Here is a 23,735-nt window from a genome sequence, read left to right as displayed (position 1 = left end):
TGCTTTGTTTGCTATGATGATAGGCATGTTTCCCAGGCATAAAGAGAACATCATAATAACAACACAGCTGAACCCTGTTGCAAAAAACAAAAACAGAGGAAATGTGGGAATGCAGTGGCCATAGTACATGTATAGACCAGTTTAACTGGTTGGACACTTGTATGGAGCTTAGCACCGAAATAATCAAACTATGAAAAGCGGGTTCATATGGATACTCTCTGAAGGGCCCTATTTTGTTCTCTCTTTGTTTTTAACATAGACTGTATTTGAAAAGATAAGAGACATCTCTTTGCGAAACATTCCTGAGGGCTGAGGTAATCTCTGACGAGGAGATGGGCCTCTCGCCTGGTAGTAACTGGCACCAAATAGCCAGAGTTAAGTTTTGTTTTTACCTTAAGTATCGCTTTCCTAGAAATCACGTGATTTACTGTAATAGGTAAGAATGTGAAACTTATATTGGAAAATATATGGATGTTTTTCTATCTCTTGTATGTAATATGAGATGTGTAGCCATAATAACGCCTTCTGATGACGCTGTATTTTGATAACTAATAAAAGAGGGTGACGGAGTCAGCTCGGGGCTCTCTCATCCCGAGAAAACACCTGTCCTTGTGTTTTTTCCTAATCTGGACTCATGAGAAGCCCACCAGGATGATTCCAACAAACAAGGAATATTAATAGACTGGTGGCCCTATTCACAAATAAAAATAAGATACAGAAAAGACCAAGAGGAGGGAGGAATAGACCCAAAACCAAACAGATTAGATAAATTATTAGAATCCAAAGAAGGAAAACTAATTTCAAAAATTTACAAATACTTATTAGAATTCGATTTGGCAGAAGAACTGGTTAAAGGACAGATGATAGCATGGGCAAAGAACATCGGGCATAACATACAGTTAGAAGAATGGGAGAGGGTATGGGAAAACAATTATAGTATGACAAAATTGGTAGCATATAAGGAGAACCATTATAAGATGTGGTACAGATGGTATCTAGCTCCCTTGAGGCTAGCGAAAATGTACCCGAATGTAAATCCTGTTTGTTGGAAATGTAAACAAGCTCAGGGTACTTTTTTCCATGTTTGGTGGCTTTGCCCAGAAATAAAGAAATATTGGAAAAAAATAAAAACATGGATAGTAGAAATAATAGATCAAGAAATTGAATTAGAACCAGAAGTTTTCTTATTAGGCATGATAAAAAGGAATATTAGAAAAGACATAAAATATTTAACACTACATATAATTACGGTGGCCTGACTGGCATTAGCACAATTGTGGAAAACAGATCGTATGCCAACAGATCAGGAAGTAATTCAAAAAATTTATACATGCGCAGAAATGGATAAATTAACTCTAGAATTAAAAGACAAGACTCAAAATATTTTATAGTATGGAATAGATGGTATAAGTGGATAAACCAAAGGAAAAAAGGGTAAAGATAAGAATTAGGGGAAATTCAAGCAATAAAGACTGCACGTCAGATAGATAGAATAGGTAAATAAGTCACTGTTTGTATATATGTGTTTATATAATCACATGTATTTAGTTTGTTAGTGTAATTGTGGATTGAAAATGTAATTTTATGATTGAGAAAATTTGTATATTTTCTCTTTTTTTAAAATATTTTTAAATTTAATAAAGTTTGTTTTTTTAAAGAAAAAGAGAGTCAAGTGGTGGTCCAATTTCTTCATAAAAACCTCCAGTGATGAAGCACTCACAACTTCCGGTGGCAAGCAGTTCCACTGGTCAATTGTCCTCATTGTGAGGAAGTATCTGCTTAATCCCCGGTAGCTTCTCTCCTTGGTTAGTTTCCATCCATTGTTTCTTATCCTGCCTTCTGGTGCTTTGGAAAACAAGTAGACCTCCTCCTCTTTGGGGCAGCCCCTCAAACACTGGAAGGCTGCTATCATGTCCGCCCTAGTCCTTCTTTTCTCTAGACTGGCCAAACCCAAATCCTGCAACAGTTCTTCAAAGGTCTTAGTTGCTCTTCTCTGCACTTTTTCCAAAGTTTCAAGATCTTTTTTGAAATGTGGTGACCAAAACTGGATGCAGCATTCCAGGTGTGGTCTTACTAAGGCTTTACAAAGCGGTACTAATCCTTCCCGTGATTTTGATTCTATGGCTGTTTATACAACCGAGGACTGTGTGTAAGCTTTTCCGGCTGCTGCCGCATACCACTAGCTCGTGTTTAAGGGATTGTCTGCTAGGACTCCAAAGTCCCTCATCCAGTTACTGGTTTTGTGCCAGGTTTGCCCTAAACTGAGCCTAGGTGTAAAACCTGGCTTTTCTCCACATTAAATTTCATTTTGTTGAATAGGGCACCGGGTTCAAGTCTGTCGAGATCTTTTTGGATCCTGAGCTTGTCTCCTGGACTGTTGGCTATTCCTGCCAGCTTTGGTGCCACCTGCAAATTTGATGAGTTCCCCTTTTATTCCTTCATCTAAGTCATTTATGAAGATATTGAAGAGGACCGAGGCTAAGACGGAGCCTTTTGGTACCCCACTGCTTACTTCCCTCCAAGGACAACTTGTTGAGTACAGTTTGTCAGCCAATTACAACACCATCTGGTGGTGATGCCATCCCACATTTTTCTAGTTTACTAAGTAGGTCGTGGTCTGCTCTGTTGAATGCCTTACTGAAGACTAAGTTGTGCTTCCAGGCCTGTCCACCAGCGAGATGACCCTGGTCTTTGGCTGCCGTAGCTCCCAGCATGACCACATCTACTGCGAGGAGATCCAAGAGGCGCAGGAGACAGGGGCTCTATGCCGCGTCCTCACTGGCTTCTCACGGGACCCAGATTACCCCAAGGTAGCCGAACGGGACCTCCCTACACCAGAGGACCCGTCTTATCCCAGGGCAGCTTCTGCTCGTTCTGAATCTACATTGGCAGGCACAAAAACTTATCCTTGTGGTCTCCAGAGGTGACCCTCTGGTGCCAGGAAGAGGGTCTACACCCCAACAGGGCGGCCGCCAAGCAGAGAGCAAGTCCTCCACTCACTCTTTATCTGCCACCCCCAGACCTACGTACAGGACCTACTGCGGCTGCACCTGGCTGACCACGTTTTTGAAATCCTGAGCCAGCGCGAGGGCCACGTCTACGTTTGCGGGGATGTCACCATAGCCACGGGGGTCCTGCAGACCATCCAACAGATCCTGGTGCAGGAAGGGAGGATGTCGTTGGTCGAGGCAGGCGATGCCATCAGCGAACTCCGGGTACGCCGGGCAGGATGCAATGGGCAGGGGACAGCTGTGGCTCAGCCCTACCATGTGTGTGTGGGGCTCCGCTTTCTCAGGGGCCAATTTGTGTCTGTTTTGCAACCCCTCCCAGGACCAAAACCACTACCACGAGGACATCTTTGGCCTGACCTTCTGCACGCAGGAAGTGGCGTCACGCATCCGAAGTCTCTCCTTCTCCAAGCAGGGTCGGAAAAGCTGCCTCGTGACGGAACTCTGAGCCCCTCAGTGCCTTATGTCCCCTTTTTTCTCAGGACCCCCCATTAAAGACCTTGCGTGGCCACCTTTGCAGCCATTCTTCCTTCCTGGTGTGTTTGTATGGTAGGATGACCAGTATACTTCTTGGGAAGAGGCTGGCAAAACCATCTCATTTTCCATGTGGGAACTTTGGGGACCACAAATCTGTACCTGGTGCCCAGGGTCCCTCTCCACCACAATTGCTACCAACTATACAGGGAGTCCTTGACTTACGACCAATTGCTTAGTGACTATGGACTTTCTTGGCAGCCACTTATGATGCAGTTCTGAACGTTTGGTGGCTGCCTCACCCCTCCCCATGATTACAGGACCACATTTTGGATGCTATTTGCAGCATCCCACAATCGCTCGTATTTATGGTTTTACCACAAATTGGCGTGAATGTCCGTCATTTTGGTTAAACTGCCTCATAGTGAACAACTGATTCATTTATTCATCATCATCATCTCCTTTTAACGACCCCATAATCTCTTGCAGGGTGGAGTCTAGGCAACTGAATGGAGCTAGTAAGTTTTAATGGCCGGATGCCCTTCCTGTTGCCAACGTGGAGTTTTGTTCAGCAGATACATTCTCAGGGTGCCTAGAGAAAAATACCTGCCTCTACCTAGGATCAAACTCACAGCCTCCTGATTGTGAGCGAGAGCTCCACCTCTAGGCCACCGCACCTCTCCAACTGATTCATTTATTGTCCGCCCCAAAATAGATAATAAAATCAGGTTGGTGTCATGGGTGACCCATTTTGCAACCATCTCAACAGGCTGGCCATTGGAGTTTTCCTCCTATGGCCGTGATGGCGAACCTATGGCACACGTGCCACAGGTGGGACGCAGAGCCATTTCTGCGGGCCGTCGCCCTAGGTCAGCTCCACCATGCATGTGCATGCGCCTCCTGCCAGCCAGCTAATTTTTGGGTCTCTGCCGTACATGCGGGAGATGCACACATTCCCACGCTGCCCTGCCCCTCCCAGGAATCTCCACGTGGCCCATTTTAGATGCCAGGTAAGTACAGGGCTCGCGCGGAGGCTCTGGGAGGGCAAAAAACAGACCTACTGGAACGGCCTGTTTCCGGACTCTGGAGGGTTTCTGGCATGCGCAGGGGGATGGGGCATGTGTGGGGGGCATTGCATTATGGGTGTGGGCACACGTGCGATAAGTTAGCCATCACTGTTGTATGGTACAGGTAGACTTACAATGGTTCATTTAGCGACCATTCAAAGTTCCAACAGCATAAAAAAAAAGACTTCGAACCGTTTCCCACACTTACGACTGTTGCGGCATCCCCATGGTCAGGTGATCGAAATTCAGACGCTCAGCAACTGGTTCGTATTTACGACGGTCGCCGTGTCCCGGGGTCCCCTTTGGCGACCGTTTGACCAGCAATGTCAAGAGGCAAGCCAGATTTGTTTAACGACCGTGTGACTAGCTTCACAAACACAATGATTCACTTAACAACTGTGGCCAGGAAAGTGGTCAACACTCCCTTCCCAAACGTTTCACTCAGCAACAGAAATTTTGCCCTCGATTGTGGTCAATTGCCTCTGACTGTTATCTGAGTCAGTTTCCTGCTTTTATGACTAGTTAATCCACTGGGGAAGAAACCAGGGATGGTGGGAGGTTGATAGAGCTGACCCTGGCTTTCTCCCGGAGGCACTTCAGGAAGAAATGTATGGCAGGAAGGATCTCGGCGGCTTCAAGGGGAACAGATCCTTCCTTTCCCCTCTGCAGGATGGAGAGGGGATATAGACCCCCTCCCCAATCCACTCAGCAATCCCGGTATCCAAGTTGTACCAACCAAAACGTCTCACCGCAATGGCACCACCGAGCCCATTGCCTCCGTCCTTTTCCTACCAACCAAGGGTGGCAGCCTATTGCCGTCACTCAGCAGTCTGCCTGCCAACCTGGCATCAGGAGGGACCCCTCCCCAAAGGACAAAAATAGGGGATTTCTGTGCCCCCGCTTCCTCCCGCTTCCAGAGAGAGCAACAGGGCCCTTTGTCACTTCTGTAAACATTTATTATCCCCCGCCAAACTCCCCTGCGATGCGATCACCACAGCATGCGTGGTGGAGAGGAGGGGTTAGGGTGGGTCAGCCCAGGAGGATGGGGAGGGGGTGGGGAAAGCACAGGGTGAGAGCAGAGCCTCTCCCACCCCTTTCTCTCTTGACCCGAGAGACCCCCATAATACAAATAGCACCGTGCGGGGCCCAAACCAGCCCCAAAGCTTATTCACCCCCCTTAAGAAGCGTACACTGCCCCACCCCGAAGAGGGGCCAGGAAGCCTCGCTGACGAGGCTGCTTGTCACACACAAGTCCACAGCGAAGGAGGGGCGGCTGTCATCCATGCCTGCCCCACCAGAGTGGGGAGACACCCGGAGACCCCACTTCCAAGCATGTTCTGCCCGCAGGAGGACGGGCAAGCTGTCCATGGCAGTGCCAACCTTCCAGAAACCTGCAAGATGAAAGGAAGGACTTGGGTCGGTGGGGCAGAGAGATCTCAGGAGCTTCCTCCCTGTGTCCCCGCCACCCCCACCAGTGGCCCCCAACCTTTCCAGCTCTGTGGACCGGCAGTGGCGGCGATGGGGGATGGTTTTCACACATGCAGCCTAATCCCACGCATGCCTAAATGGAGCTTCGGGTGCTCACCCAACCCATGCGCGGACTGGTTCCCAAATAGGCCACAGACTGGTTTCCAACGAGCCGTGGACCAGTTCCAACAAGCTGTGGACTAGTTCCCAAAGAGCCGCAGAGCGGTTCCCTATTGGTCACCGACTGGTTCCCAATGCATCGCGGACCACCTTCCAATGAGCCACAGACCGGTTTCCAACAAGCCACGGACCAGTTCCTAATGAGCTGTGGACCTTCTAAGAAGCTGTGGACTAGTTCCCAATGACTCATGGACTGGTTCCCAATGAGCTGCAGACTGGTTCCCAACGAGCCGTGGAACGGTTGCCAATGAGCTACAGACTGACTCTGGTCCGTGGACTGGGGATTAGGAATCCCTACTCCATGCTTATCAGCTGCTCCCCAAATCCTCCACAAGGGGGAGGCCCATCCCGGGACAGGAGCCTGGACAGCCAACAGGAACCAAGAGGTCGGGGGGGGGTGTGTGGTGGAGGCTGTGTATCCTGCCCCAGAGCAGGGAGGGAAGAGACACCTACACAGAGGAAGGAAGGAGCGAGTGGCGGTTCTGCTAGCTCTTCTCCGGCTGCTGCTCCTGCGTCTCGTCCGACTCCTCTTCCCAAACTTCTAGCGAGCGGTCCTGGCTGCGTGAATCGAAGAGACGCCGAGGGGATGCTGCACCGATAAAGAGGGCACGACTTGCATACCTCTTCCGCTACACAGGCGGGGTCCTTAGCCCGGCATTATCCTGGGCTAAGGACTCCGTCTGTTTCCTGGGCGATGGAAGAGTTCCCGCCCCATGACACAGGATGCGCCTCACGGACACAACTATCGCGGACACAGCTACTGTACATGGAGGGGTTTGAATCTTGGGAGGGGAGAGCAGAGGCACCCGGAAAGGCATGCCGGGTGACAGTGGTGGCCCAGCTGTTTCCTGCCCACCCATCCCCATTTTTGGGGGAGCAGAGGGGCCACAAGTGGTACAGTCCTGCCCTCCAGGCTCTGACCTGTTTGTGTTGAAGGCTGCAGAGCGAGACGGGCGGCTTCTTGTTGCTGGTGAAGCTAGGATGGGCGAGCAGAGAGAAGGGAGGGTGGTTAAAGATGGTGGGGAGGGGGGTATCTCAGCCAGCTCCCCTCCCCGGTCTCTGGGGACAGAGACGCAAGCCACTCACCTCGTGCATGTAGAGGGCGTGCAGACTCATCTCAGCCGACGCCAACTCGGAGAGCAGAACCGAGCGGCTGAGAGGAGCCGGGCGTGGGGCAGAGGGGGCAGTGCTGCTGGGGAAGGGGGCAAAACAGAGTCAGTCTCCCCCTTAAAGCACAGATGGGGAAGGGCTGAGCTCTCTCTTCCAGGCCCCCTCCCCTCCCCTAGAATTCTTCAGCCAGCCGTGCAAGCATGATGGACTTCAACTCCCAGAATTCCCTAATCAGCTATGGAAGCATTGCAGACTTCAACTCCCAGAATTCCTTAGCATGGCTGCCTGAGGAATTCTGGGAGTTGAAGTCCAGAAGTGGTAAAGTGATTGGGAAACCCCACCCAACTGCCCCTCCCTTCTGTAATGGGCTACCTGTTCTCCAAAAGGAGGCTCTGGCTGTTGCAGACCGAGGCCTCCCCAGGACGGCTCCTGTGCCGGGATGGCTGGGAAGAAGACAGGGAGGCCAAGATGCTAGCCGTCACGCTGGCTATGCTGCCGGGCTGAGTAACCAGCCGACGCTCTGCGAGGACCGGGTGGGTCAGGATGCTAGCCAGGAGGGCATCCGGCTGCAATGGAAAGATGTTTAGCCAGAGGCACTCAGGTTTATCAGCTCCCACCCCATGCTGGTCACAGCTGCCCTGGGCTCACCACGGGGCCTGGACCCTCGTCGGAGAGCAGGGAGGCTGCCAAGGGTCCCTCGGCCAGGAGGCGCTGGGCATGGGAGGCGTCCTGCTGCACTTTCTCCTTCAGGTGCCCGATGAAGAGGGAGCTTTCAGGCGGGGGCTGCCAGTGTGGGTTGGCGATGGCAAAGTGGACCAGGGAGAGTTCCGTCTTGCCGTTCTCGGCCTGCTGGTAGACGGACGCCTCGGTCCGGCCCTGTGACAGCCACTGGTGGGAGAAAGAGAAAAGAGAAGAGAAAGAAGAAAGGAGAGGAAAGAGAAAAGAAAGAAAAAAAGAGAGGAAAGAAAAGAAAAAAAAAGAGAAGAGGAAAGAGGAGAAAAGAAGGAGAGAGAGAAGTAAAGGGAAGAGAGCTGGATGGGACCTTGGAGGTCTTCTAGTCCATCTTCCTGCTCAAGCAGGAGACCCTTACAGAATGACAGCGTTGAAAGGGACCTTCAGATGACACTTGGAGGCAACCCCACCCTCCACTCACCTGGGGGTTGCCGTGGTTACGGATGTCCAGCTGGGCAAAAGAGCAGATGTCTCCCACACCCACCACCTCCACTGAGAAATTTCGGAAAAAGTCCACTATTTCCAGGGCTTTAGCCCGCAGGGCGAAGATGAGGAGGAAGGGGGTCACGATGGGACTGAGCAGCTCCTCCAGGATGAAAACCTGAGGATTACAGAGGGGGAGAGAAGATCTGAGGATCATGGAAGGAGGAGACCTGAGGAACATGGAGGGAGGAGACCTGAGAAACATGGAGGGAGGACAGAAGTTCTGAGGATCACGGAGGGAGAGAAGACCTGAGGAACATGGAGGGAGAGAAGACCTGAGGAACATGGAGGGAGAGAAGATCTGAGGAACATGGAGGGAGGACAGAAGTTCTGAGGATCACGGAGGGAGGGGGAGAGAATCCGAAATAAGTAGGTGGGGGAGTTCCAAAGTGCTTTCCCCTCCCGTAGGCCACTCACCGCCTTGTACTGGAAGAGCTGGGCCAGCTCCTCGCGGGTCTCTGACTTGTGAGCGTTGCCTTGCCAGTGGTCAGGGATGTAGTGGATGTGGGCCAACACACACTGGAGTAGCTGCTCCGGGCACCACACCAGGTGCTCGTCCGGGATGAAGGCCCTGCCGAAGGGGAGAGGAACCATCAGCCCCACACGGCTCCCAAATCACTGCCCTGGGAGCAACGTTGCTTGGTCCCGAGGCCCCGTCTGCATCGGCGTCCCGTCACAAGCTACTTGTAGGGCGGCTGGCACATTTTTCCAGCTTTTGGCAGGGTGTGTGTGTGTGTGTGTGTGTGTGTGTGTGTGTGTGTCTTCCTCACCCCCACGGGGCCCTGCCCATCTCCCCTCTGCCCAGGTCTGGAGGGGCACCAGAGGTGAGATAAGGAAGGTATCTGACTTGGGACAAAGCCAGACCTTAGCCAGGGGTTCAAGATGCGTCCTGGGGAACCTCCTGGTTGGAGGGTCTTCTAGGCCAAGTGAGCGGCACAGCGGCTGCCCAGAAGGAGCTGGGGAAGGAGGGACGAAGGAGATAGGGAGGGAGGAAGGGGAGGGAGAAAGGAAGGAAAGGAAAGAAGGGGAGGAAAGAAAGAGATAGGAAGAAAGGGAGCAAGTAAGGGATGGAGGGCAGGAGGGAGGAAGGAAAGGGGATAGGAAGGGAGGGAGGAAGGAAAGAAAGGGAGGAACAGGAGAAAGGTAGAGGGAGGAAGGAAATAGGGAGGGAGAGAGGGAGGGGAGGGGAGGGAAGAAGGAAGGTGAGGAAGGATGAAAGGAGATAGGAAGGAAGGAAGGAAAGAAAGAGAGGGAGGGAGGGAGGGAGCGAGGACAGAAGCTGAGGAAGGACGAAAGAAAGGAAGGAAGGAAGGAAGGAAGGAAGGAAGGAAGGAAGGAAGGAAAGAGTTAGGAAAGACAGGAGGGAGGAAGGAAAAGGAGGGAGGAAGGAAAAGGAGGGAGGGCCCTGACTCCGGACCTATAAACCAGCACTTCTCCGAAGACCCCAAACTCAGCCACTTCAGAAACTATCGGAGGCCCCCCCCAGCTCCCTTTTCAGTCCAGCCCTGCGAGGAAACCCCCAACCCCCATCCCCAAACTGGGCAGCAGCAGACGGACCCCTTATCTTCTTCCAGCCCCCCCTTCCCTCCTCTCACCTGGCCAGTGTGACCACCAGTCCCAGCAGTGTGATGGCGGTCAGGATATGTTGGACGGTAAGCACATCCTCGTCATAGACAGTCAGAGCGATCAACACGGCCAGGAGGGAGCCAGCGAAGAAGCCGACGTTCCGGGCCACTACGGCCAGCAGCGGGTTGGCGAAGGAGTTCATGTACTTGGACGCCGGCTTGTAGCCGCGGCTCAGCCGGGCCTGCAGCTCGTGGTCCAGCTCGTTGAAGTGGCGGAGGTAGAGCCGGCTGTAAAGCGACCAACGCCGGGCACCGAGGCTCCCAGGCTCCCGCTTCAGCGCCTCAGTGTAGCTGAAGAAGGCGTAGAGACCCTGCCAGACCAGAATGAAGGGACACAGCAACAAATTGGCAACTCCGAGGAGCAGCAGGCTGCGCTCCAGCTGGCGGGCCAGCTCCAGCCGGGCCCCAGCGCGCTTGTACTGAGGCTGGAGGTTCCACTTGCCCTGGAATAGTGACCCTGGTCCCCAGAACAGTAGCAGCTCCAGGTTGTACTTGAGACCCTGGGTCAGGAAGACTCCCTGGCCCAGCAGGGGCAGCTGGAAGCGGATGGGGAGCAGGGACTTGTTGACCATGGCCACCAGGTAGTTCTTGAAGCGTAGGATCCGGTGGTGGATGTCCAGTTCGGTCAGCTCCCGCCGGTGGACGCAGAGCTGCTGTTCCCGTTGCAGCGAGATCAGCAGGGCCTGCACCTCGTGCCAGCTGCAGTTGCACAGCTGCTCCTGCGAAGGGAGGGATTTGCAACTAAGATGGCAGGAATATATATATATATATATATATATATATATATATATATATATATATATATATATATATATATATATATATGTTTTAAATTTTCCTTCTAAAAAGGAAAAAATAACAAACAGACCTAGGAAACTACAGACTGATCAGCCTAACATCAATACCTGGGAAGATCCTTGAAAAAGATAATCAAAAATCAGATCTACAAACGTCTAGAAACAAATAAAGTTACATCTACTAGCCAGCACAGGTTTGTTAAAGATCACGGCAAACCAATCTTATTTCCATCTTTCAAAGTGACTAAATTAGTAGACCAGCAAAATGCCGTGGATGTAGTAGACTTCAGTAAGGCATTCGACAGAGTAGAAAACAATCTAATTGTACTAGAAGCCAGCGTGAGTTTGTTAAAATCAGATCATGGCAAACCAATCTTATTTCATTCTTTGAAAATGTGACTAAATTAGTAGACCAGTGAAATGCCGTAGATGTAGTATACCGTGTTTCCTTGAAAAGACGTCCTACCCCAAAAATAAGCCCGAGTGAAGGGGAGTGAGCATGGCCAGTATAGGAGGTGGCGAGCGCTCGGGGACAGACAGTGTCTGGCAGCAACTGTAGCACGCACAGCACAGGTGAGTTGAGTATCTGTGCAAGTAGCAGGCGGAAGCAGAGGCAGGGGGAGGCAGGCGATCCGGACGTGCCCGTAGGCAACAGGAAAGCTGAACGGCAGGTGGTCTGGAGCGGCAGCTGCCCACGGGACATTTGTCTTCACGCAGCAGCAGCAGCAGCAGCAGCAGCAGCAGCAAAGGCAGAGGTGCAGGGTGGGAGGCAGGCAATCCTGACGCACAGCGCACAAGTCACAGGAAAGCCGAACAGCGGTGGGCCTGAGCAGCTAGGCTTTTTCTCAGCTCTCAATTTGTGTGCAGCTCGCGCGTGTTGGGATTGCCTACCTTCCGCTCCGCCCATCGGGATCACCTGCCTTCCACTCTGCGCCTCCCGCTCTGTGCAGCCCCAGAGTGCGCCAAGGGACTGGTGGGCTGCAGCTGTCGCTGGATACTGTCTGTCCCTGCGCGCTTGCCAGTTCTTGTGTGCGCACCGGGGTGGGGAGGAGGGGCACCCAGCCGGGTTGATCACCCTGAAATTGTGTTTCCCCAAAAAGAAGCCCTAGTGCTTATTTTGGGGCCCAAAAGAAAATAAGACCGGGTCTTATTTTCAAGGAAACATGGTACTTAAAACTTCACTAAGGCATTCAACAGAGTAGACCACAATGTACTTCTTGGAAAACTAGAAAAATATTAGATAGAAAGCATCACCACTAGATGGAGTTGTAACTGGCTGACAAATCATACTCAATGAATAGTACTTAATGGCACGACATCCACATGGAGGTAAGTAAGCAGTGGGGTACCACAAGGTTCCATCTTAGGCCCAGGACTCTTCAATATCTTCATCAATGACTCAGATGAGGGAATAGAAGGGGAACTCATCAAATTTGCAGATGACACTAAGCTGGCAGGAATAGCTAACAACCCCGAAGACAAGCTCAGGATCCAAAAAGATCTCAACAGACTTGAACCCAGTGCCCTATCCAAAAACATGGATTTTAAAGTGGAGAAAAGCCAGGTTTTACACCTAGGCAGGAAAAACCAAAGGGACAAGCATAGAATAGGTGAAACCTGGCTCAAAAACAGTAACGGTGAGAGGGACCTTGGAGTCCTAGTGGACGATCCCTAAAAGATGAGACAGCCGTGTGCGGCAGCAGGTGAAAAAAGCTAATAGAATCCTTCGTTCTATAAACGAACGCACAGAATCAAAAATACGGGAAGGATTGGTACCAGTGGTGGGATTCTACAGGTTCAGACTGGTTTGGGCGAACCGGTAGCTCCGACAATTAGCTGGGCCCACCTGCCCGCCCCCACTATTTTCCTACCTTTATCTCCACAGCTGATTCGTGTGGCAGAACTGATCGCTGCACAAATCAGCTGTGTTACTCCTCCAAAGAAACCCGGAAGTGAAGATTTGTTCAAACTGTGCACACACGTGTGCGATCCCTGAAACGGTTAAGCTGGGAGGATCCCACCACTGATTGGTACCTCTTTGTAAAGCCTTAGTAAGGCCACACCTGGAATACCGCATCCAGTTTTGGTCACCATGTTACAAAAAAATGTTGAGACTTTGGAAAAAGTGCAGAGAAGAGCAACTAAGAGGTTTGAAGGCCTGGAGACCAAAACATATGAAGAACGGTTGCAGGATTTAGGGATGGCCAGTCTAGAGAAAAGAAGGACTAGGGAGGACATGATAGCAGCCTTCCAGTATTTGAGGGGCCAAGTCATAGAAGACGGGGTCAACATATTTTCCAAAGCAACAAAAGGCAGAACAAGAAACAACAGATGAAAACTGAGAAGCGAAGCAATCGGGAATGAAGGAGAAACTTCCTAACAGTGAGGATGATTAACCAGTGAAACTGCGTGCCACTGGAAGTTGTGGGTGCTTCATCACTGGAGGTTTTTAAGAAGAGAATGGACAGCTACTGGTCTGAAATGGTATAACCCCCCACCCCCCCACACTTACCGAGGGGATCTTGAGTGCTTTAGTGTAAAAGGACCGGATCTCCCAGTAGCTAAACAGGCTGCAAAGGACTTTCACCAAACGGTAGAGCCAGAAAGTGGCAGCCATGACTAGCAGGAAAATGATACCACTATTGGCCTGGATCCTGGGGGGAAGAAGTGGGGGGGGGAGGGGGGAGAGGAAGCAACAGGTTCAGCCGTTGGTTGTGCAAGGCCTCTCCGGTTGCACACAAACAAACAAACAAACAAACAAACAGACGTCTTCTAGGAACAGCCCCAGATACGCGGAAAGAGCTGAGTGGTCGCTGACGGCGGCTTGGACCGGTCCCAGGATCAACAGGCGGGGAGTGTCACGTTCTCTCTCTGACAGCTGGGCTGCAGATATTTTGGGGGCGGGGGGGAGGCTCACTCTGCACCTGTCGAACAGCAGCCTTGGAGACAGCAGCTCAAGGCTCTTGCCCAGCAACAGCTGCTCCGGTTTCTAAACTAGCTGTTGAACAAATACAGGCCGTCCTTGACGTCCAACTGCTGCGGAGCCTGGAATTCCTTCAGTTCACCAAGACATTGGCCAAGTTCCTTTGGCCGCCTTATTTTTCTTTGTTAAGTGGATCCCCACCACTTTAAAATTAGGAACCCGGTCATTAAGCGGATCCAGGTTTTGGCCCTTGGCTCATCGGGGGGGGGGGGGGGGTTGGGAAAGGGTCGCATGTCACGACCGTCCGAAATACGAACTGGTTGCCGAGCGCCCAAATGTAAATCAGGTGACCTGCAGTGGTTGTAAGCATGAAATGGGGTCATAAGTCCCTGTCTTCCATGCAACTGCAGGTCACCTGATTTACATTTGGGCGCTCGGCAACCAGTTCGTATTAGTGACTTTGTGCGGTCACTAAAGGAATGGTTGTTAAACCGAGGACTATTTCTAAATAAACGTTTCTAAACTGAGCCGAGGGCAGGTCTCTGAAGTATCTGCCTCTCCCCCCCCCCCGGCTCACCAGCACCCCCATGACATTTTTGGTACCCCATGGATAGCACAGGGAAGCTATTTCTACAATCCTCGATTTACGACAACTGAGCCCCACCTTTCTGCCGTTAAATGAGACATTTCATTTCAAGTGAGTTGCATCCCATTTCCCCTTCCTTGCCCCCGCCGTTGAGTGACTTCCTGCGGCTGATAAATGAGTCACCCGTCTGTTAAGTCAATCCGGCTTCCCTGTCGACTGCTTGGCTCCCCCCCCCCAGTGAGATCAGCAAGCCGTAATAGGCGAGACTTCTCGTGCCGAGGTAGTCTATCTTCGCCGATAAGCCAGAAAGGGCTTGTGCCAAGCTGACAGGGGTTCCAAAGGCGGCAGGGAGGGGAGGTGGGACAAAGTGTCTTTTGTCCCCTTTTGCTCAGTGCCCCCGAAAACAAGACCCTCGTCCCACCCGGAGATATGAGCGATGCCCGGCTCGGCTTCCTGCACCGATGGCCCAACACGATGCCTGTTTCGGCTCCTGTTAAAGAACCGAGTGCATCTGCCAAATTCAGCCCGGAGCCTTGCTCTGCCGGTGGCTACTCACCTCTCGGCACACTGGGCAGCCGGCAGGATGGCATCCGGCAGCGTCACCTTGCCGCGGTCAGGCGCAAAACCCCTTCCTCCTGCGCCGGGGTGGGTGTGATTGACGGGCTGGTTGGCGAAGAGGATGTCGTATTCCACACAGAAGAGCAGGAAGGTGGAGAAAGTCGCCACAAACAGGAACTGCCTGGGGAGAGGGGTGGGGGTGGGGCGGCTGTTGGGTCAGGGCAGCCGGCCAAGCGGTGAAGCATGGGGGCAGACAGGAGGGTGGCTGGGGATGAGAGGGAGGGCTTGGGGAAACGCCCCCCCCACTCTGAGAAGTTGTGGGTGCTCCATTACTGGAGGCTTTGAAGGAGGGTCCCTTGTCTGGCATGGCAGAGGGTCTCCTGCTGGGTTCAACTAGAAGACCTTCCAACTCTACTGTGAATTCTGTTCTATTGAGCTCTATTCTATTCCAAATACTCTTCTGCTCCGTTCTATTTCTGTTCTACAATTCTGCATTCTATTCCCTGTTCCATTGTTATTATTATTCTATTGTTCTCTTCCATTCTGAATTCTACATTCTATATCCTGCCCCAGGATGCCCATTTTGCCAAAGGAGCGAAGGCCCACCACACAGGAAGGGAGCACAACTCCCCCACCCCCCTAAAGGCCAGCCCTCTTTCTGGCTGCCCCACACCCGGAGGGAATCGGGGGGGGAGGAGTGGGGACGGACGGCACCCGGTCGGAGCCCTTACACCAGCTCAAAGACGTCGGAAAGCATCATGCAGCCGAAGCCGTTCCTCTGGTGGAAGTGATAGATGTGGAGATGCCGTCAAGGAAAAATATAACCATGTTGGCTACAGGATGCGTCCCACCGTATGACCCACGGAGGTGGGGGAGAGAGGGGGGGTTGACATGCACAGCGACAGACACTTCAGGGAAGCTTAAGACAGATTCCACGCCTGTGGGGTTCAGCCAGCCTCCCTGGACGGGTGGTCTTCGATTTATGACCGTAATCCAGCCCCAAATTTGCATTGCTAAACAAGACACTGAATAATAATAATAATAATAATAATAATAATAATAATAATAATAATAATTTTATTTCTATACCGCCCTTCTCCCGAAGGACTCAGGGCGGTGTACAGCCTATTTAAAAACACAAGACAAAACAGCGATTAAAATGTAAAATAATTAAATAGATTTGGCTCAAATTTAAAACCCTAGAAATTTAAATACCCCAATTTAAAACTATTATGTTGATAGCCCGGCCTGGCGGAACAGGGTCTTCAGTGCGCAGCGAAACACCCGGAGGTCGGAGATCTTACGTATTTCCGGGGGCAGTTCGTTCCACAGGGCTGGGGCTCCCACAGAGAAGGCCCTCCCCCTGGGTGTCGCCAGCCGACATAACTTGGCCGATGGCACCCGGAGGAGACCCTCTCTGTGGGAGCGAACTGGTCGGTGGGAGGCTATTGGTGGCAGAAGACGGTCTCGAAGGTACCCGGGTCCTATGCCATGGAGCGCTTTAAAGGTGGTGACCAACACCTTGAATCGCACCCGGAAGACCACTGGGAGCCAGTGCAGCTCGCGCAGGAGGGGTGTCACGTGGGCACAACAAGTTGCGTCCATAACCACCCGCACGGCCGCATTCTGGACCAGTTGGAGCCTCCGAGTGCTCTTCAAGGGGAGCCCCATGTAGAGAGCATTACAGTAGTCCAGACGGGAAGTAACAAGGGCATGAGTGACCATGCGCAGGGCGTCCCGGTCCAGAAAGGGCTGCAACTGGCGAATCAGGCGAACCCGATAAAAGGGCCCCCTGGCCACGGCTGTCATATGCTCTTCTAAAGACAGCCGTGCGTCCAGGACGACACCCAGATTGCGAGCCCTCTCCGTGGGGGGCAAAGATTCACCCCCAATAGTCAGCGATGGCACCTGCTGACTATATTGGGGCGCCGGAAGCCACAGCCACTCGGTCTTGGAGGGGTTGAGTCTGAGCCTGTTCCCCCCCATCCAGACCCGCACGGCCTCCAGGCAGCGAGACATCACATCAAGGGCATCGTTGGGGTGGTCTGGGGTGGAGATGTACAGCTGAGTATCATCAGTGTACAGATGACACTTCACCCCAAAACCACGGATGATCTCACCCAGCGGCTTCACATAAATGTTGAACAGGAGGGGCGAGAGGACCGACCCTTGCGGCACTCCCCATGCGAGACGCCTCGAGGTCGACCTCTGTCCCCCTGCCAACACAAACTGCGAGCGGTCGGAGAGGAAGGAGGAGAACCACCGCAGAACGGTGCCCCCTATTCCTAACCCCCTCAATCGCTGCAGCATACCATGGTCGATGGTATCAAAAGCCGCTGAGAGATCTAATAGGACTAGGACAGAGGAGCAACCCCTGTCCCGAGCCCTCCAGAGATCATCCACCAACGCGACCAATGCCGTTTCTGTGCTGTACCCCTGCCTGAAGCCCGACTGGTACGGGTCTAGATAGACAGCTTCATCCAGGTGCCGGGGAAGTTGTCGTGCCACCACGCTCTCAACAACCTTGGCCACAAAACGAAGGTTGGAGACTGGACGATAGTTGGCTAATTCAGCCAGGTCCAGGGAAGGCTTCTTGAGGAGGGGCCTCACCACCGCCTCTTTCAAGGCGGCAGGAAAGGCACCCTCACTCAGAGAAGCACTTATAATCCCCTGGAGCCAGCCTCGTGTAACCTCCCGGGAGGCTAGTACCAACCAGGAGGGACACGGGTCCAATAAACACGTGGCGGCACTAATTTTACCCAGAACCCTGTCCACATCCTCGGGAGTCACAGGATCAAACTCCTCCCAGATAACATTCTCAAGACCTGCCCTGGTCTCCTCCCGTGGACTCATCCAATCGGAGTCCAAGCCATCCCGAATCCGAGCGACTTTATCGTGCAGGAATTGCACAAAATCCTCAGCACGACCCTGCAAGGGATCTTCCCGCACTCCCCCTCGAAGAAGGGAGTGGGTCACCCTAAACAGGGTGGCTGGGCGGTTCTCTGCAGATGCGATAAGAGCGGAAAAATGGTTAGATTTTGCCACTTTTATCGCCACTAGGTAGGTCTTGATATAGTCAGGTCCATAAATATTGGGACATCGACACAATTCTAACATCTTTGGCTCTATACACCACCACAATGGAGTTGGAATGAAACAAACACAATGTGCGTTAACTGCAGACTGTCAGCTTTAATTTGAGGGTATGTACATCCAACTCAGGTGAACGGTGTAGGACTTACAGCAGTTTGCATATGTGCCTCCCACTTGTTAAGGGACCAAAAGTAATGGGACAGAATAATAATCATAAATCAAACTTTCCCTTCTTAATACTTGGTTGCAAATCCTTTGCAGTCAATCACAGCCTGAAGTCTGGAACACATAGACATCACCAGACGCTGAGTTTCATTCCTGGTGATGCTCTGCCAGGCCTCTACTGCAACTGTCTTCAGTTCCTGCTTGTTCTTGGAGCATTTTCCCTTCAGTTTTGTCTTCAGCAAGTGAAATGCATGCTCAATGGGATTCAGGTCAGGTGATTGACTTGGCCATTGCATAACATTCCACTTCTGTCCGTTCAAAAACTCTTTGGTTGCTTTTGCAGTATGCTTTGGGTCATTGTCCATCTGCACTGTGAAGCGCCGTCCAATGAGTTCTGCAGCATTTGGCTGAATGTGAGCAGATAATATTGCCCGAAACACTTCAGAATTCATCCTGCTGCTTTTGTCAGCAATCACATCATCAATAAATACAAGAGAACCAGTTCCATTGGCAGCCATACATGCCCACACCATGACACTACCACCACCATGCTTCACGGATGAGGTGGTATGCTTAGGATCATGAGCAATTCCTTTCCTTATCCATACTCTTCTCTTCCCATCACTCTGGTACAAGTTGATCTTGGTCTTATCTGTCCATAGGATCTTGTTCCAGAACTGTGAAGGCTTTGTTAGATGTTGTTTGGCAAACTCTAATCTGGCCTTCCTGTTTTTGAGGCTCACCAATGGTTTACATTTTGTGGTGAACCCTCTGTATTCACTCTGGTGAAGTCTTCTCTTGATTGTTGACTTTGACACACATACACCTACCTCCTGGAGAGTGTTCTTGATCTGCCCAACTGTTGTGAATGGTGTTTTCTTCACCAGGGAAAGAATTCTTCGGTCATCCACCACACTTGTTTTCCGTGGTCTCCCAGGTCTTTTGGTGTTGCTGAGCTCACTGGTGCATTCCTTCTTTTTGAGAATGTTTCAAACAGTTGTTTTGGCCATGCCTAATGTTCTTGCTATCTCTCTGATGGGTTTGTTTTGTTTCTTCAGCCTAATGATGGCTTGCTTCACTGATAGTGACAGCTCTTTGGATCTCATCTTGAGAGTTGACAGCAACAGATTCCAAATTCAAATAGCACACTTGAAATGAACTCTGGGCCTTTTATCTGCACATTGTAATTGGGGTAATGAGGGAATATCACACACCTGGCCATGGAACAGCTGAGAAGCCAATTGTCCCATTACTTTTGGTCCCTTAACAAGTGGGAGGCACATATACAAACTGCTGTAAGTCCTACACCGTTCATTTGAGTTGGATGTACATACCCTCAAATTAAAGCTGACAGTCTGCAGTTAATGCACATTGTGTTTGTTTCATTCCAACTCCATTGTGGTGGTGTATAGAGCCAAAGATGTTAGAATTGTGTCGATGTCCCAATATTTATGGACCTGACTGTATAAGACCTCACCTGTGTCCGGTCGGAATCGGATTGACTAGTCCTCCAAATGCTCTCTAGGCGTCTTTTCCGACGCTTCATCTCTCTCAGCTCCTCAAGAGAACCAAGGAGCCAATTGAGATCGGCATCGGGTCAGAGGCCGGAAAGGCACGACGCAGTCCAAAGCTCCAGCGGCCGCCCTTTCCCAGGGGGCCACCAGCTCTTCAGTCGAGTCGTGTGTTAGTCTCAGGAAACGGCCCAAGCTCCGTCAGGAACCTTTCGGGATCCATCAGGCGCCTGGGACGGAACCATCTGGTCGGTTCCGTCTCCCTGCGGCGGGGGCAGGCGGTAGGAAAGTCTAATTGAAGAAGTGAATGATCTGTCCATGACAAGGGTTTGATATCTAGGTCCCCTCTACCAAGATCATTCAACCACTGACCAGAGACAAAAATCAAGTCCAGAGTGTGTCCCCCTATGTGAGTGGGGCCTTGAACTAACTGGGTCAGGTCCATGGCCGTCATGGAAGCCATGAACTCCCAAGCCACCTCTGACGCCTCACCCGCGGATGGAAGGTTGAAATCCCCCATGACAATAAGTCTGGGGGTATCAACCGCCACCCCGGCAATGACGTCGAGTAGCTTGGGCAGGGTCGCTGCCACGTGGCAGGGAGCCAGGTACGTAGTCAGCAAACCCATCTGCACCCCACGGCCCCACTTCACACAAAGGGACTCACATCCGGCTATCTGAGGAACAGTGGTCTCCCTCGGACAAAGACCTTCCCTAATAATCACCGCCACTCCCCCACCCCTCCCCTGGGCCCTTGGCTGACGAAATGCACGGAAACCTGGCGGGCACATCTCGACGAGGGGGACCCCCCCTCTTGGCCCAACCAGGTCTTCGTAATACCTGCCAGGTCCGCACCCCCCTCCAAAATAAGATCACAAATGAGGGGGGCTTTATTAACCACCGACCTGGCATTACACAACATCAGCCGCGGACCCTGGGCCTGAGGCTCTACACAGCCCAGGACACGAGTCACGCATTGGGGGCCGGAGTGCGCAATTGCTCGGAGACAGCGCGTGCGCACCCCCAGTTAAGCAACTTGCGCCTCCTTTTATGACCTCGCTTGTCCCGGTCATTAAGTGAGTCTGTTAAATGAGAACGGCCTCATTTAACGACCTTGCTTGCTCTAGTCGTTAAGTGAGCTTGTTAAGTGAAAACTGCCTCCTTTAACGACCTTGCTTACCTCGGTCATTAAGTGAGTTTGTTGAGAATTGCCTCCTTTAACGACCTTGCTTACCTTGGTCAGTGAGTTTGTTAAGTGAGTTGTACCCGTTTTGCGACCTTGCTTGCCCCGGTCGTTAAGTGAGTTTATTAAGTGAGAACTGCCTCCTTTAACAGCCTTGCTTACCTCGGTCGTTAAGTGAGTTGTGCCACCCTTTCCCTTTCTTGCCCTCTTTGTTAAATGAATCTCTGCGGTCGTTAAGTTAGCAACACGGTCGTTAAGCGAATCTGGCTTCCCCAGTGAGTTTGTTTGTGAAGGTGGCAAAAGGACATTAAGTGATTTTTGCGACACACAGCAATCGTCATAACTACGAGTCGCTCGCCAAGGGTCCGAGCTTTGATCCCATGACCGTCAGGATGCTGCGACGGTTGTTAAGTGTGAAAAATGGTCCTCAGTCACTTTTTTAGTAACTTCGGTCACTAAACAGACTGTCCTTGACTTACAACAGTTCATTTAGTGACCATTCCAACGGCCCTGAAGCCTCTGACCGACGACCATTTTTCATCCTTATGACCGCCGCAGTCCCCCCCCCCGGTGATCCAAATCTGGCCGCTCACGGCAACCGACTCCTAGTCGGCACGGTCATCGTGTGCTGGGCTCACATCATCCCCACTCCTGTGGTCAAGTCGATCGACCAAACCAGGTTTGCTCAACCCACTGGGTGACCAGCCGGACGACGGGAGGGCTTCCCTTGGGGATGGCGGCCCATTCCCTTAAGAAACATCTGACGGTTGTTAAGCCAAGGACCGGCTGTAACGTTGAGCTGGAGGAAGGGGCTTTTTTTCCCATGGGTGAGGGTGGGGGGATTTTTCCCAAGGATATTTTGGTGAAGAAGTTATCCAGGTTCTTGATGTGGTGCCAGGAATCTGTGGGTGGGGGGAGGAAAAAAAATTGGGGTTCAAGGTCTCCCCACATGCCCCGCCACTCCTCCACACAGCCCCCTCCCCAAAATCCCAGGGTACCTTTCAGCCCCTCCGTCACGTGGACCAGCAGCTCTTCATCATCCTCATCTTCGTAAGCTGGCAAGGGATGGTATTCCCCCAAGAGCTCCTGGCTGCCCGCCATGGGGCCGGGCACACAAAGAGGTACACACAACCACACACAAAAACAGAGCCCCTCCACTGGAGAGCTCCGGGCTAGCGGGGCAGCTGTCCTCGCCCTCAAATCGCCGGCCACTCTGCAACAAAAAAAGCACACAGTCACAACGCACGCAACCGAGAGCGGACAAAATCCCTGTACAAAAAAATGGAATTCGACAACTGGGATCTTCTCAGCCAGAAAGAGGACCGCCACACAAAAGGACACGCACACACACACCTGCAGCAAGATGACCCCCCCCATTGAGACTGTGCGCAGAAGGCATTTCCTGCCCCCCCCAAAGTCCGGTCAACAGGGAGCCTGGGGAGAAGTCGGTGCCACCCCATCAGGTTAGAACATGCAAGGACAGAGTTGAAGGGAGCTCGGAAGTCATCTAGTCCAGCCCTGTGCTCAAGCAGGAAACCCTTATAGAATAACGGAAGGGACCTTGGAGGTCATCTAGTCCAGCCCCCTGCTCAGGAAGGAGACTGTTACAGAATGATAAGACTGACAGAATTGGAAGACCTCGGAGGTCATCTAGCCCAACCACCTGCTCAAGCAGAAAAACCCTTATAGAATCAGAGTTGGAAGGGGTCTTGGGAGGTCTTCTAGTCCGATGAACCCGATGAAGCAGGAGGCATTTACGGAATCATAGAAGAACCGAACGGACTTCAGAGGTCTTCTAGTCCAACCCCCGCCTCAAGCAGGAGACCCTTACAGAATGACAGAGCTGGAAGGGACCTCGGAGGTCATCTAGTCCAACCCCTGATCCAAGAGGAGACCCTGACCGAATTACAGGGTTGGAAGGGAACTTGAAGGTCATACAGTCCAACCCTTGGCTCAAACTGGAGACACTTACAGAATAACAGAATAATTGGAAGGGATCCAGGAGGTCATCTAGCCCAACCTCCTTGCACGAGGAGGCTGCCCAGTCTCCTTTCTCCATTTTTTTAAACCTTCACTACTTGCTAGCCACTCAAGATGCCCAACCCCGCTCTCTTCCTCCCTCCTCCCCTTTCCCGCCCCCCCAACAACAACCCTGCGAGGTGGGCTGGCCGGCAAGACAGAGCCTGCCTCAGCCTCCCCCACACACGCAGCCCAAGGCAGGACTCGAACTCACCCCCTCCCAGCCTCTCCCCCACCCAGATCCAGCCTTCAGGGGCGTCGCAAGTCCGAAGCAGCGGGCGTAGGTGCGGAGCAGCGGCAGATCCCGCGAAACGCCCCTAACGACGCCTTCTCCGGCCGCTGCCAACCCCTCTCCCGCCAACGGGACGCCCCCTGCCCAGTCCTCGGAGCCTCCCCGGGCCGGAGGAGGGAAAAGCAGCCGCTCACCGAGCGAGGAACGACCCTGAGTCATGCCGGGCCGGATCCGCATCCGACCCCGCGGGTACCGAGGCCACGCCTCCCGGGGGGTGGAGACAACGGGGTCACGGCTAGCCGAATTACTGCGCCTGCGCTGATCGTTTTCTGGCACGGAGTAGCGTGGCCCCCGCCTCACCGGCTTAGTGCGCCTGCGCAGACAGCTCTCGGGGGCGGAGCCGGCGTGGACTAGCTTCACGAATTCTTAGTGCGTCTGCGCAGATCGACTTCTGTAGGCGGAGCCGGCCAGGACCCCATTTACTTTTTATTGCGCGTGCGCAGATCGCCTCCCGAGGGTGGAA

The 23,735-nt window shown here is 52.3% G+C and overlaps 2 protein-coding genes across 5 annotated transcripts in view; one reads left to right on the top strand and one right to left on the bottom strand.

Moving 5' to 3' along the window:
- Positions 1-3,511, top strand: part of NOS3 (nitric oxide synthase 3) — a 48,234-nt gene extending 44,723 nt beyond the window's left edge. For 2 of the 3 annotated variants that reach the window (XM_070944603.1, XM_070944604.1), the window contains exons 24-26: positions 2,679-2,810; positions 3,021-3,215; positions 3,331-3,511. In XM_070944603.1, coding sequence (XP_070800704.1) covers positions 2,679-2,810; positions 3,021-3,215; positions 3,331-3,456 — 453 coding nt within the window. In that variant the 3' untranslated portion in view covers positions 3,457-3,511. Of the gene's footprint in view, positions 1-2,661; positions 2,811-3,020; positions 3,216-3,330 lie in introns of all 3 variants that reach the window. The other variant, XM_070944602.1, reaches the window with a different exon arrangement.
- A 1,982-nt stretch (positions 3,512-5,493) lies between these two features.
- Positions 5,494-23,469, bottom strand: LOC139317533 (autophagy-related protein 9A-like). 2 transcript variants are annotated; one of them, XM_070944605.1, is made up of 15 exons: positions 23,407-23,469; positions 21,960-22,174; positions 21,820-21,863; positions 15,742-15,806; positions 15,009-15,191; positions 13,456-13,597; positions 10,117-10,865; positions 8,939-9,092; positions 8,460-8,639; positions 7,955-8,194; positions 7,679-7,872; positions 7,283-7,388; positions 7,118-7,172; positions 6,650-6,785; positions 5,494-5,940 (listed from the first exon to the last, which is right to left on the bottom strand). In XM_070944605.1, exons 2-14 carry the CDS (start codon positions 22,060-22,062, stop codon positions 6,682-6,684), a joined length of 2,319 nt encoding a protein of 772 aa, XP_070800706.1. In that variant the 5' UTR covers positions 22,063-22,174; positions 23,407-23,469; the 3' UTR covers positions 5,494-5,940; positions 6,650-6,681. The 2 variants fall into 2 exon arrangements, with proteins under 2 accessions (XP_070800706.1, XP_070800707.1); XM_070944606.1 differs by having other exon boundaries at positions 7,283-7,385.
- Positions 23,470-23,735: the final 266 nt, after the last annotated feature.

This window comes from Pituophis catenifer, unplaced genomic scaffold (assembly GCF_029215685.1).
Source record: "Pituophis catenifer annectens isolate HBS135680 unplaced genomic scaffold, rPitCat1.0.hap2 SCAF_5, whole genome shotgun sequence".
Classification (NCBI taxonomy): domain Eukaryota; kingdom Metazoa; phylum Chordata; class Lepidosauria; order Squamata; family Colubridae; genus Pituophis; species Pituophis catenifer.
This window is presented reverse-complemented; position numbering and strand designations above follow the sequence as displayed.

Excerpts from the sequence above, each read along its gene's own strand:
- LOC139317533 (XM_070944605.1), bottom strand. The coding sequence starts at position 22,062 with ATGGCGGGCAGCCAGGAGCTCTTGGGGGAATACCATCCCTTGCCAGCT. Across the intron at positions 10,866-13,455 it reads AAGCACTCAAGATCCCCTCG|GAGCAGCTGTGCAACTGCAG; the intron begins GTAAGTGTGGGG and ends CTCCCTTCGCAG. Across the intron at positions 7,873-7,954 it reads ACGAGGGTCCAGGCCCCGTG|CCGGATGCCCTCCTGGCTAG; the intron begins GTGAGCCCAGGG and ends TTTCCATTGCAG.